This window comes from Protopterus annectens, chromosome 9.part0, assembly GCF_019279795.1.
Source record: "Protopterus annectens isolate FY-2018-M chromosome 9.part0, PAN1.0, whole genome shotgun sequence".
In the NCBI taxonomy this organism is placed as follows: domain Eukaryota; kingdom Metazoa; phylum Chordata; order Ceratodontiformes; family Protopteridae; genus Protopterus; species Protopterus annectens.
In genome coordinates, this window is record NC_056743.1 from 213567826 (window position 1) to 213582441 (window position 14616).

Here is a 14616-nt window from a genome sequence, read left to right on the forward strand (position 1 = left end):
ACCTTATCTTGAGTGGGAGTTTGTTCCAGTTATAAGATACTGAAAATGTGTATAATATTTTACCAGCAGTTTCATTGGGTTTGTATATTTTAAAGAAGTTGGTCTGTGCTATGAACTGGGCTCATAAGGGTGCAATATGACACAAGATTGGATAGGGAAGGGCAGGCTGAGAGTTTGTTGAGTAAAAAGCGAGTTATGTGGAGCTGTGAAAGTTGAAGTTGATGGGAGAATTCAAGCCACTGTAGGTTCTTTAGTGCCAAGCAGTGGTGAGAGATATGTGGTATGTTTGCAGCAAATCTTAATTTTATTGTATGCCTGTTCCAGCTTAGTGATTAAGGAAGACTGAAGGTTTGTGAGGAATGGAGCAGCATAGAGAAGGCTTAGAAGTAGATAAGCTTGAGGCAAGGAGAGTCTGGAGTCTAGAGGTAGGAATTTTGTGTTCCTATAAAGCAGACCCAATTTTTTTAATGGATTGTTGGACACAGAGGTCGAATTTTAATTGATCATCTCCCTGGTTGGGAGGGTGGCCTAATGGTTAAGGTGTTTGCCTTACAAACACAAGGTGTAGGGTTTGAGTCTCACAAGGGATAATTGGCTAAGCTTAAAATGGCTTGCAAGGGCAGTTAGCTTAGTACTAATCTATGAACCTATGAACCTATCATTCCAAGTAGCTTTGTGTGGGATTCTGCATTAATGATTGTTTTATTTAAGGATCAGATGATAAAGGTGGTTTTGAGATGTGAAAGTGATTTAGAGAGAAAGAGTAAAAGTTTAGCCTTTTAAGGATTTAAAATAAGCTGATTTTCAGGGAGTAATTTTTTCTACAGAAAGAAAAGACTTTTGGGTAAGAGAGTGAAGTTGAGAGATACTTTTAGAAGAGGAGATGAGTGTAGAATCATCAGCATACCAAATAAGAGGTGAGTGGTAGCAAAAGTTATATAGGTCATTAGTAAAGATGTTGAATACAAGGGGTCCCAGAATGGAGCCCTGGGGAACACCTGTATGGATAGGTAGGAAGGGGGAGCAGGTGGGCTGCCATCTGACAGATTATAGTCTGTTTGAGGGATGGCTGGAAAACCATTCAAGAGTGGAAGCTAAGAGATTAATGTTGGCTAATTTGGTTAAGAGTTTAGAATGAGCTACAGTGTCAAAGGCTTTTGACAGTTGTAAGAATAGTCATGAGACAAGTTTATTATCACAGGCTTCAGCTGTTGTATGAGTGAAAGATAGAGGGGCTGTAGTAGTACTATGGTTTGGACGGAAACTGTGTTGGGTAGGTATCAGAAGGCTTTCTTGGATAAGAAATTTTAGCAGCTGTGTGTGTATACATTTTTCGAGGATTTTTGATAGAGGAGAGAGAGAATATCTATGGGTCCAAAGTTAGATGGATGAGTAAAGTTACCTCCTTGTGTAGGGGTATTGCATAGAAAGATTTCCAGGCATCAGGATCAGTAGCTTCACAAATTGATCTATTGATAAGTATTGAAACTGGATAGGCTATAGAGTCAGCTGCAAGTCTGAGAGAGTGGGGGAAGATTATGAGCAGCAGAAGGATAACAAGGTTTTAGTTTTTGGAGGAGAGTTTTTATGTAAGTGGTAGGATAGGTTTAAGACAGAAGAGGGTTTGGTTTAAAGGTGTTTAGGAAGGGAAAGTAGATTTGGAGTTCTAGTCAGTGTTGGTCAGTTTATGGATAGTATCAGTGATGTAATGGTTGAGGAGGGAGGCAGTGTCTTGTGCTGAATTGTTAGGGTATGGATTATGAGTGTGAGAGCTTCTGGGGTGAAGGATAGAGTTGATAGTGCTCCAGACGTTTTTGGGATTAGAGTGATGGCTAGTTTGGGCTTTATAGTAAATTTTTTTATTGTCATTATAGCTTTGTTTTTTGTTTTTTTTTTTTGTTTGTTTTCTTTTTTTTTGTATGGTTTCTAAGTTCTTTAAAAATTTGATGGTGAGTAGGGGATTTGGATTTCAGCCATATTTTCCAAGCAGAATCTCTCTGATTCTCTCTCATGCATAATGGATGATGAATCTTTTTTAAGCCGGGGGCATGATTTGATTTTATCTTAATTTTCCAAGATGAGGTGGAGGTAAGCAACAGTACAAAAAAAAAAAGGAAAAAACAATAATTTGGCTTACTTTGTGAACTTAGTGTTTTAAAAGAGAAAATACAAATATTTAGCTTACTTGGGAACTGACTGTAAAAATAGCAATTATGGGATTAAGTGGAGTAATCTTTAGTTAGGAATAGAATAAACATTAGCAGCAAAAATATACTTGAATTACATGGAAGGAGGCACTAGAGCCAAAAAGAGTTGTTTTGTATAGCTTATGAAATGGAAGGATGCATTTCTATGAATGGAGGTAAAAAGGGGAGAAAAAGAATACAATATGGACTTATAGTGAGGCAAATTCCATTACGAAGAGCTTTATTACACACTGGGGGGGGGGGGGTTGCCTAAACGCTCAGTTGCTGACCGATAGTGATACGCTCTCCAGGGAATAGAATTTAACAAAAATGGTAACCAACACATTTTTCTTTGTGTTTTGCTGATGTCAATAGGTCAAGGGAAAGTTCCATAGCATAAGTTATATTGGAAAACATACATGGAGGCTGTATTTTGCATGGAGTTTATCTAGTTTTCCAAAAAGTAGTAAGGACAGTTTTTATCTGTAAATAGAGAAAAGGAAAGCATGTGGAAAGGTAAGAGGAAAATTGTATCACAATAAAACAGTACTCTAAGGACTTCAGTATGTTAGACTAAAACAGTGCCATCAGACTATTTTAGTATAAAAAGGCAGACACTCCAACTGTAAAAAAGCATTACCATGCTCTACATTGAATAGCAGTAGGAGACATTTTCAATAACATAGCCAACAAAAATAGGAAATACTAACATTATTAATAATCTTTAGTCTAGGAAGTATCTTTAGTTAGGCAATAATCTTTTGTTTACAAAGCTATAGCCTGGTCTAATTAGACATGCTAAGTAAGGAAGTATAGGTTGCGAACCAACAGGGATATTTTTGCAGTTAAAAAAAAAAAATATGTACAGCTACAGTAGGTTTTAATGGCTTAAATACCATTTGCATTGAAACTAGAAACCCTTAATAAGGCAGTATAGGTAGCAAACCAACAAAGTTATTATTGCATTTTCACTAAATGACTAGTTACAGCTACAGTATGTTCACATTTAAAAAAAAAACACAAAATAAGGCAGTATAGATAGCGAACCAACAAAGTTACTGATGCATTCAAAAGAAAAACAACTAATTACAACAACAGAATATATCATAGCCTGGACACAGTTCACATTTTACAAGAAACCAACAAATATATTTTTACAGTTCCAGAGCTAGTTTCATTTGTGTGGTGAATCCGGACTTATAACCCAGGATATTTTGTTTATTCTACGACGTAATGCTTTTACTCTGCAGGTCCATGGTCATTCTTCATCTTGGGTACTAGTAGTCCTGCAAGTCATAAAAGGAAAATGACATTAAGCTGCTGGAAGGAATCTGGAGAAAAAGATCCATGGGTTAAAGTGGGAGAAATCTATCCAGATGCTGCAGAAACTACAGCTGTTCTTACCAGCAGAAATAGAGAGGACATGGTATTTTTGCTGAAGATCGTGTCAGGAAGATGTGAAGGCATCATCCTGAACAGTAAAGACAGAAGGTGAAACAAGGGCACAGGCAGCTGATTGTAGGAACTAATTACTTTCCCAACTATCCAAAAGTATTTTTTCAAGGAAAGGGTCGTAGGCCCAATGGACAACAGAACTGGTGCAGGAGAAAAAAAGTATATGGACATTCAGCAAGGTATTGAACAGATGGAAAAAGGGTAAAACTGAAAGTACATAGAATTTTAATGTACTTAAAAGAGTAGACTGGATAGAATTAGTGTCTCCTTTTTTCCATTAAGCAAATGTGTTGTAATATCTGTAAACTCTTTTTTTGCTATCATCCTTTCCAAACTTTTTGCTTTTCTGATGATTTGGCAATTTTTGTAATTTCAGGATGGTTTTCATGAGAGATAGATGACACTAAAGTGAATGCTAAATGTTTATCTCCACTTCAGAAAAAGTATTGTAGTTTTCCATCTCTTCATAATGTTCTAGCTGGCTTTTAGGCACAAACTCCTTTTTCTACATACTCTGTTGATTACACAAGTGCACTCTCTACTCCAAAATAATGTACTATATTTTCTTGTACACATCTCTCCTAGTGTCTAAGTATCACTGAAATTTCCTCTGAAAAAAGATAATCAAGCTAAGAAAAATCTTCCAGTTTAATAGAAATATGCAATGGAAAGTCTTTCTTTCCTTCTCAGTTTATATCAGTCCCATTTACGAAGCCACCATTACAATGGAGATAAAAGCCTGTCAAACCTGAGGGATCCCATTAATCACCTTCTCTTCACACCTGTTCTCTCATTTGCACCTGTAGAATTTAGTTACAATCATAGCCTGACAATTTAAAAGACACCAAAACCTTCCTATTTTTCTCTGTAATTGTCCTGTTTTAGGCTATACTTACCTGTCCCAAATAAATCTGTTTGTGGCATCGTAGAGTTCCACTTTGTGATTTAAATGAGGTCAACATCCACCAAAGAGTCATTCAGTAGGAAGATGTATAAAAAAATGTATTAAACGTGATAACAATAAAAAACGAGTTCAAAAGGTAAATTCTGGTAAGCACTTTCGTCCATGTAAATGCAGGACTTTATCAAAACCAAAATGCATCCTATTCAACACATTTAAATAACAATCACATACAGTTAGTTAACCAATAAAATAACAAGTGACCTAAAACAATGCTCTTAAAACAACAGATACTTAAGAAACCTAGTATGCAGTAAAATACCTATTTATACAGTCATACTTCAATTAGTAAATATTGCACATGAATATAGTTAAAAGTGAATTGAGATGGCAAATGAGCCTAAATGTTATTAGTCCACCTGGAATGAATGAACATTTGTCACTGATCCCTATTTTAAAGGATAGGGCTTTGATTTTGTAAGAGAATGTTGTATTGTTACCTTCATGTGCAATATTTATTAACTGAAGTATGACTTTATAAGTAGGTATTTTACTACATACTAGGTTTCTTAAGTATCTGTTCATAGGTAGGTACTAGGCTATCGGCCCAAGGGCCTAAGTAAGCCTAGCCAACAAGGTTCCCTGGCTTACGCCACCCAAGAAAGTTATTTTCCTGTACCCCTGTTGAGCAGAGCCACAGAAGTGATCCCTGGTTTGTATTTCCTATTTCCCATCCACTTATCAAGATTTTTCTTGAAGAGCTAGTGAGGAACTTTGCTTGACATAGATGCATAGCTTGTTCCAGAGTATGGGAAGTCTTTGAGACAGGAATCTATCCCTCCAGCTTGTTCTGTTTATTGTGGTGACAAGGCTTAGGTCCCTAGAGCGTGTAGCTCAGAGGGATTGGGATTTCTTTAGGTGTAGCATGTCCAGCAGCTCTGGATTTGACATAGCTTTATATGTTTAGCAGAGATCACCTCGGAGTAGGCGATATGGTATGGAGTAAAGCTGAAGTTTTTTGAGATAGTCAGTGTAGGGGGATGGAGAGGTCAAGATAGGCTGTGTGAACCACATTACCCTCATCTACAGCTTTGGTGACTGCCTCAAAGAAGTCGATCAGTTTCAGGAGGCATGATCTGCCTTTCACAAACCCAAACTGGGTGGGGTCCAGAGTTTGGAGGTTACCAATGTCTTTGTTTATGAGTTCCATGATGATACATTCCATGGCCTTACAGACCAGGCTTGTCAGGCTAATAGGGCGATAGTTCCCAAGATCAGTGGTGGCTCCCCCCTTGTGGAGTGGGATAGCTGTTGCTGTACACCATTCAGTGGGCACAAAGCCTGATGTGAGACTACGATTGAACATGGTGCTTAGGTGGGGAGCCAGTTCGTTCTGAAGTTCATGTAAAACGCAGCCTGGGATGTTGTCTGGTCCCATGGATGCTGTGTTTTTGGCTTTAGAGAGTGCAGCCTTTACCTGCGTAGTTGTGATTACAGGGATTCTGCATTCTTCCTGTATAGTTATGGGCCCTCTAGGGGGTGAGAGGGGGTAACGTTAGCACTGAACCTATCTGCCAGGACATTGGCAATATCATTTGGTTCTGTAATTTTCATGCCGTTGTGCTGTAACTCAGAGCAGATCTGGGTGTTACCATTGAGATTCTTGACATAGCTATAGAATGCTTTGTGGTTGTCCCTAGAATCAGTGGTGATTTTGTTTTCATGGCTAGCTTTGTAAGATCTTATAAGGGATCTCAACTTCTTACTGAGGCTGACCAGGGAACTCCTCCACTCATGGGATTTTGCTCTCTTTTGCAACAGTTTCTTCCTTCTCTTGTAGAGTTTATTTATGGCAGAGGACCACCAGATTGGCTTCCTTTTTTTGGAGGATAGTGTCTTGGTTCTGTTTGGGATAGCACGATCCATGCACTCGTGTAAGTGCTTATAGAGTGCATCTGTATAGGACTCAGTAGTCGTAACTGTATTGTCCATCTGCATGGGTGTCATGAAGTTTGTCACTTCTGTCTTAAGAAGCATGAAGTTGGCTTTGGAGAAATTTTTTACGTTGATTTCCTTAATGGGGGGGTGGGGGCAGGAAGTGGATATCTAGGGTGATTAGCTTATGGTCGGATCTGACCAACGAGGAGTTGACTTCAGGTGTGGAACACCGGTCACTCATGTTGGTAATGACTAGGTCTAGGATATTGTTGCCCCCGGTGGGGGTGTGGATAAGTAGATCCAGGGCATTGGAATTTATGAATTCCAGAAAGCGTTGAGGTGAAGGAGTTGGTGCATGTGTAGTTTTCCCAGTTAATGGTGAGGTAGTTAAAATTGCCCATTATTAGGGTGTTTGGCTGAACCCTAATATTTTCCAGTATATCAAGAAAGAGGAGTGGGAATCCTGGGGCATGGTGGAGGATCTGTAGCAAGCTATAATTTGGATTGCAGTTTTGCCCAGAGTTAGTTTCACTTGGATAACTAGCCTGGAGGTGTGGATGTCCTTAATGAATATGGACACACAGGTTAGGTGGCCAAAAAGTGTGATATGAGTTATAGCCTGGTAATGCAGGGGTGCTCTCTGGAGCCTTGAACCAGGTCACAGTCACTGCACAGATATCAATGTTCTCCATTTTAAGGAGTGCCTCGAAGGAGTGCATTTTGATATTTAGACTTCTAGCATTGAGTAGCATTACCCTCAGTTTTTGCTTGCCTGTTCCTGTTACAGTGCTGAATTTGTCATTTGAACCTTGCCTAAAAAAGGCACTATAGGGGCAGCAAGAGCCTTAGCCAGTATCCAGAATCTGAGGGGTGACAGGTACAGGCCATCTCTGGCAAAGCATCGTGGTCTGTCGACCATGTCATCCCAGGCTGACAGATACTGGATCCCCCTAGAATGACACCAGAAGCTTAGCCAATTGTTGAAGTCAATGATTTTGTCCTTGTACTGTGGTATTATTCGGAGTGATGACAGGATGCTATTCAGGGTTAGGGTCATATCTGCCTGGGCTGCAAGATTGGAGAGCTCTTCCATGTCTTTTTTCATGTAGTCCAGGGAGGTACATCTCAGGTCATTCACACCAATGTGGACAATGACAGAGTCATATTTGTACATGTTGTGGAGTGACCTGAGTGCATGTGTTATGTGGTGGAGTCTGGCACCTGACAGGCAGCTGGCAGTAACCCTCTACTTGTTTAGCCTGGTGAGTGGGATATCAGTGTGCCTGACTATAGAGTTACCTATGACTAGTGTGTTGGGTACGTTGTTTTGCCTTATGGGCTGTGGTTGAGTGGCACACTGAGTCTGTGGGCTGTGTGTCATTTGGGTTGTGTTGGGGGGTGGAGATTGCTTGCGTTTCTGCTTTGGAGGTCTCTGTTGCTTGAGCAGATTATTATTGAGAGCCTCCGGGAATGTTTTTGTGTTTCTATGTGTGGATTTTGGTGGTGTAGGTTTAGTGGGACTATCTGTGGTGTGGTGCAAGTGTTTACCTTCTCCTCTTGACTGTCAAGTTCAGTCTTGGTTGAAGAGAGCTTTACCTCCAATTTGGCTAGATAAGTGCATCTCTCACAGGTTATGGTGTTGGGTGGTAGGAGGAGATGGTTGCCTGTGTACATGAGGTAATTGCTACATTGCCCTAAGATGCCCAGATTCATCAGGTAGACAGGAGAGAACACTGGGAGCTGACCCTTGGACATGCCTGAATAAAAAACTACTTTCCTCTAGACAAGTGAGGAAAGTGAGTATAAGAGCTGTTTTTCTCTAAGCAAGTGGGGAAAGTAAGTACAACAACTGTTTTCCACTAGGTAAAGAGGAAGGTTGAGTGCTGTAGTAATTTGTAGCTTATTTAGTGCTAACAACAAGTTCTGAACAAGTGCTGAGCACGAATAAACAAATTCTAGTGCTAAAACTAAGAATCTATACCTGGATCTTGTGGTAGATAGGCTACCTAGTGCTTATCACTCCCACTGATAAGCAAGAATGCTTCCCTCCAACACAGAAAGGCTTGGGGGGGCTCAGAAGTTTACAAACAGTCCTGGATATAGCAAATCTGTATCTGGACTAGACTAGTTACAGCAAAGATGGGAAACAAGTGCAAACACGGGCTTCTAAACGTGTAAGTTGAAAGAGATGGAAAAACAATTTCTGGGCCAGAAACCATTCTTGTGGTAGATAGGCTACCTAGTGCTTAACACTCCCACTGATAAGCTAGAAGGCTTCCCTCCAACACAGAAAGGCTTGGGGGCTCAGAAGCTTACAAACAGTCCTGGATACAGCAAATCTGTATCTGGACTAGACTAGCTACAGGAAAGGTGGGAAACAAGTGCAAACACAGGCTTTTAAACCAGAAAGTTAAAAGAGATGGAAAAACTGCCCAAACAGCCAATAAACTACAATTTCTGGGCCAGAAATCACTCTTGTGACAGATAGGCTACCGAGTGCTTACCACTCCCACTGATAAGCTAGAAGGCTCCCCTCCAACACCGAAATACTTTGGGGGCTCAGAAGCTTACAAACAGTCCTGGATACAGAAATCTGTATCTGGACTAGACTAGTTACAAGAAAGGTGGGAAACAAGTGCAAACACAGGTTTTTAAACTAGAAAGTTGAAATAGATGGAAAATCTGCCCAAAATGCCAATAAACTACATTTTCTGGGCCAGAAACCACTCTTGTGGTAGATAGGCTACTTAGTGCTTACCACTCCCACTGATAAGCTATAAGCCTTCCCTCAAACACAAAAAGGCTTTGGGGGCTCAGAAGCTTATACACAGTCCTGGTTACAGCAAATCTGTATCTGGACTAGACTAGTTACAGGAAAGGCAGGAAATAAGCTTATACATTTTATTTTATTTATTTTTTTTTTTTTTTGGAATGTAGAAAGGGAGAAAGGAGAAACAGAAGATAATTCAAAATTAAGGACCTAAGTGGCTTGCCCTTCACAAATGTTCTCTCTGTATTAGGTAGAGTGAGCTAGTGACACTAGACATGAATAGAGCTGGGATAGAGCTGAACAGATGGGACTGGTAGGAGTGTCTGAAGTCAAAATATGATCTCACTGTACTCGGTTGAGTGAGCAAATGAGATAGACCCAGGAGGAGTGTTCAAACACAAATTTACAGGAGGGGTGGGCAATTCCAAAGCCACCAAGATAAGTATGAAAACAAGAACAGGGAGGGCAGGCGGGAAAATAACTGCAGAGACAGAGAGAGACCACAGTATTCTATGAAACAATTAAATAGAAAAATAAATAACTACAGAGAGACACAGAGACAATATTCAATGAAACAATTAAACAGACAGAAAAATGAAATATAGTACAATCTTTAACACTGCAAGTTTGTACTTAACTCAGCTAGTAATGCAGTTGATTGTAGGTATGTAGCAGAAGCCAAACAACACAGGTATTGAGCAGTAATAAATTCAAAGATATGTGACTCACTTATAAATACAGAGCATTGTTTTAGGTCACTTGTTATTTTATTGGTTAATTAATTGTATGTGATTGCTATTTAAATGTGTTGAATAGGATGCATTTTGGTTTTGATAAAGTCCTGCATTTACACAGATGAAGTGCTTACCAGAATTTACCTTTTGGAATTGTTTTTTTATTGTTATCATGTTTAATAAAAATGTTTTATACATCTTCCCACTGAGCGACTCTTTGGTGGATGTTGACCTCTTTTATATCACAAATTGAATTTTTGTTTGTATGGTTTGTGTTATCCACTTTTTCACACTCTTTTTGGTTCCTGGCATCATAGAGCTGGTAAAATCTTTTATCTTTCACTGATCTTTTTGCACACAAGCTATACCATACGAGTCCTTTAGTATACTGAATGCTAGAGCCTTCTACAGTGAATGTGTAAGAAGTGGTTGTGAGAGCAGTCTTTCTTCTGTTTATTCAAACCGATGGGCTACATAAATAGCCATATTTATCATCCTGATATTCCTGAAGATTTATTGTTTGCCTACCAGTTTGTTCTTCATTGCTCATAGCACTTAACGTAACTAAGTACCAAATATGATTGGGTGTGGTGCACTGGTGTGGACTGCTCTTTGAATGCTATTTCTACAAAACAAAACAGCAATGACATTCACACAACCCATGTTATTCATGCAGAGGGCTTCTCCTCTGAATCCCCCTTATTTAATATAATTGTCAAGCCTGAGGTTGTTATATCTTTGAAAAAAGTGCATCCTCAAACAGTATATCATTCTTTCATGGAGTAGTATATATTTTTCCCTCTTTTTCGGACACCTGTCAGTGCACATCTGTCCCTTGGGCAGCAGTGCAGAAGATCATTTTGAAAGTTCTTGACATGCCTATATATAGATTATGAATAGCTTTGAAAGCATGTTGATCCTGGAAGTCTTTGTATGATGTGAATATTTTAATCAGCATTGCATAACATTGGATGAAATGTGCAACACTGTCATGTAATTCTCAATTGCTATGGCTGCATTTGCTAAATACATTCATTTTTGTATCACTTTTTGCTTTGTAAAACATCACTGTAATAATTAAACTGGGATAACTGAATTGTCTTTATATTGTAAGTACTGGAAAAGAAAGAAAGAAAGTTCACATTTTTTTTTCTTTCAGGCCAAAGTTATACATGTCCAAGCAACAAGTAAACCAAAGGCCTTCAAGTATGGTCAGCGAACCTTCCACTGCAGTAACTACATCCACTGTTGATACAACATCTGGGTCAAAAGTAAGAAAAAGTCCTATGTACCATTTTAAATCTTTTCCCACAAATTAAATAGTTGACTAGTATTGGTATGAAAGGTAGAATTGTGTTTTTTTGTAATGCATCTTTTAATGAAACAGTATCCTATAATGTATTATTATGAGGAAACTTATGAGGTAATGATTTAATGCACACAGAAAGATGCAGGTTTTGCAAATTAACTAATGGATTGCAGAAAAAAATCCTTTTATAATGTCATATGATAAGTCTTATGAAACTTTCAATTTTGCTAGAGGTTGAAAGTATGTGCCTTTCAATGCAAGAGAGACATCCATTTTCTATAGTTGCAAAATATCTTCTTCCTGTAGCATTGGTACTTTAATAACTTGATGTCCATCACTAGACTACTTTTGCAGTAGTCTAAACTGTATGGGGCTATAGCCTGCCAAGGATATGACAACTGGACAGCTTTCACAGCTTAAGGATACCTTCCATTTGCCCTAACCACTGAACAGCTTGAGGAAAACAGTATAAACTCAGTGATTAGACACCAAATCTTCAGAACTTTCTTGCCATCAAAGTGCCCTGTTGCCTGCCAGCTTTTAGTGATTGATGGTTGGCTAGTTTTTCTCCAAGGATGGGCACATAACTACCCTTTTGGGGAATACCTAGTTTTTTTGTGAATAAAGGTTTATATTTTCTGTCAGAAATTATTACTAGATGTAGGACTGGTGTTTTTAGTGGTTGCCACTATAAAACTTTAACTTAATTACATTTTTAGTTAGGGTTCCCTACTAGGAAATTCCTTTCAAATTATTTATTTTGTAAGAAAAATTTTTACTTTTCAGTCAAAATGTATCGCTTGGTATTAGGACTAGATATTTTAGGGAATGCTACTGAACATTTTTGCCTCAAAATGTAGTTTTTCAGTCAAGTTGTACCAGCAATTGTCCAAGGCTCCACTACCTGCTTATCAGACATTTTTTTTCTGGTACAGATGTGGACCAGGCTTTGACCTCTTCAGTTCTTCCCTTCCTGATCCACATAAAGAAAAAAGTTGCGAGTCTTCAGTCGTGAAGTCGGCTTCCTCTTTGCCTGAATCACTGATGAGTGACTGTACTATGGTCATTTCAGGTACTTTAAACAATACATTGCTTTCTTTTGGCCCCTCTGGTGTTGCTCCTCAAGAAGCTACTAAGGACCAAGAGACAGGCCCATCTTCTGTTTAGTTGTCCTATTTTGGCAAGGAAAAAACACAGTTGTCAGTGTCAGGGAAGAGAGGAGATGATCTGCTAAACCAATCTGTGAAGCTTGATTCCCAGGGAAGGGACTGTTCTTCAGGTTAGGCTTTTTCTGGGGGACTCTCCCAGGAAAAGAAAATATAATTTTAGGCATTTTGTCTTCTCCTGTATCCCATAGAATACACAGGGAAGATTGGGGATTTATTTCAAGCCTTTCAGTCTTTACATTCTGAGTCTTCCTTGAATTCAAAAAGTGAAAGATTTCTCTCTCTCAGACTCAGATTCACATCTGAGGGACAGGAATTAGATTTATGTTTTGTTTCTTAGATCCCTTCCCCACAGGAAGGAGAGTTTGACTCTGAGGAAAGTTTTTTTTCAGATTTCTCTCCTGAAGAGTTATCATTTCTGGTTATTATTGCCTGAATGGCATTACTTCTTTTGGAGCAAACAGAAATACCAAAATCCCAACAAAGGGATTATACATTTTTACTGATAGATTTTCCTCAACCTGTAAATGTTCCTTCTATTTTACCAGCATTAGAGGATGCTTTCTTCACAATCAGCAGTTTGCCTGACTTCCTTCTGCCCCCAAGAAGTATGATGAATTATATAAGGTTCATCAGACTCACAAATTTCTTTTTTCAAACCCTAGGTTAGACCCTGCATGATTTCTCAGTTAAAATGAACTTCTGCCAGACATCCTTTTGCAGCTAACCATATTCTTTGTGACAAAGATGGGAAATCCTTTGATAGGTTTGGACTTCTTTCACCAGAGCCTTCAGAACAGTGAATTGTCAGGCTCACCTGCTTAAGTTTTTGCTGGCTTTCTTTGACAGTATGAGAAAGCTGATTACTGAACTCTTCCTGATGTACTATGCACTGACTTTACACCACTCTTCTCAAGCTTTTCAGTGCTTAGGGCATGTGGAAGGTGCCCTTAAGTTTTGGAAGATGGCTGGTTGTATCTTTGGTAGGATAAAATCCACATACCTTAGGATACTGCAGCAGTCTCTTCATGCATCTACTGTTATGGTCAGTTTACTTACACAACTGTAATTTCTTACTTTGAACTTTGCAACTTTGACTTCCTTTTCACATGTTGTTTTCAGACTAATTTCAGAAATGTTTCTGTTACTCATTTTCGTCAACAGTTAACCAAAGTTATGTTGAAAGACTGAGACTGTTATGTAATTGGATTGGCATTTGATCCTTGTGCAACACGTTTTTGTTTACATTTTGTTTTGTGTGTTTTTCCGTTTTGGAAGTAAGGTGATTTTATTTGTTACTTGCATTGTTTAACTTTGGACCAAGTTGAGGACATCTTCCTGCAAACTAGTCAATTTCCTTTGTGGTTTTCTTTCTTTGTTTTTTTTCTCTCTCTCTGCAGCTTGCTGCCCATTGAGGCTCACCACAGATTAATCGTCCTTCATCTCTTGAGCGAGAACTGAAAGGGAAGCCATCATAAATACAGCCATCGGGGTATTCTTCTTATGGCCCTAGCCCCATCAATGGTGACTGATGTGGCAACTGCATCACTACAGGGGCATTCTACACTCTCCCCACTGTGTATGCCTGCTCCCACACCCATATCCACTGAGAACTCCCATCACTGACTTAAGGCTGCCAAGCACACATCCATGGTCTTATGGCCATTGTGAATGTCAAAATCTCCACTGGAGATTAGGAGGAATTGGCTAGTGGGCCACCATCTCCCACTGACCAGGATGGTTGAGCCAGTGTAAGCCACTCACTCTCATCCTTGCTTGTCTAGATCTTCTTGCATCCAAGACATTTATTAAGTTCTGATTCTGTGAGTCAGAGTCAGAGCTTTATCCCTCTATACCACAGAACTAGGGGAGTTTTCATATATTGTTTACCTTACGGCGCAGTGATAAAACACCTCCACTGCTCCACTCTGGATTTCATATAAGGAGTTGACTACAAAATTTTAGGGATGCTGACATTTCATTTAGCTCATGTAAATAGGCGTGTCACACTTCTGCCCTTTTTTCTCCAGCTTCTGGTTTGATCCTTCAGTACCTGGAAACATGCTGGTTTAAACAAGGTTTTTGCTGACCTTGAAAGGTTATACTGTTTGATGCTCTGCATGAGATAGTTTTGCTCCAGAGTGCTGTACCTGCCTC

The 14616-nt window shown here is 39.2% G+C and overlaps 1 protein-coding gene across 10 annotated transcripts in view; it reads left to right on the plus strand.

Annotated features, from left to right (window-relative positions):
• Positions 1-14616, plus strand: part of PLEKHA7 (pleckstrin homology domain containing A7) — a 2079953-nt gene that overhangs the window by 1236697 nt on the left and 828640 nt on the right. For all 10 annotated transcript variants that reach the window (XM_044082761.1, XM_044082762.1, XM_044082767.1 and 7 more), the window contains exon 3: positions 11144-11255. In XM_044082761.1, coding sequence (XP_043938696.1) covers positions 11144-11255 — 112 coding nt within the window. The remainder of the gene's footprint in view (positions 1-11143; positions 11256-14616) is intronic.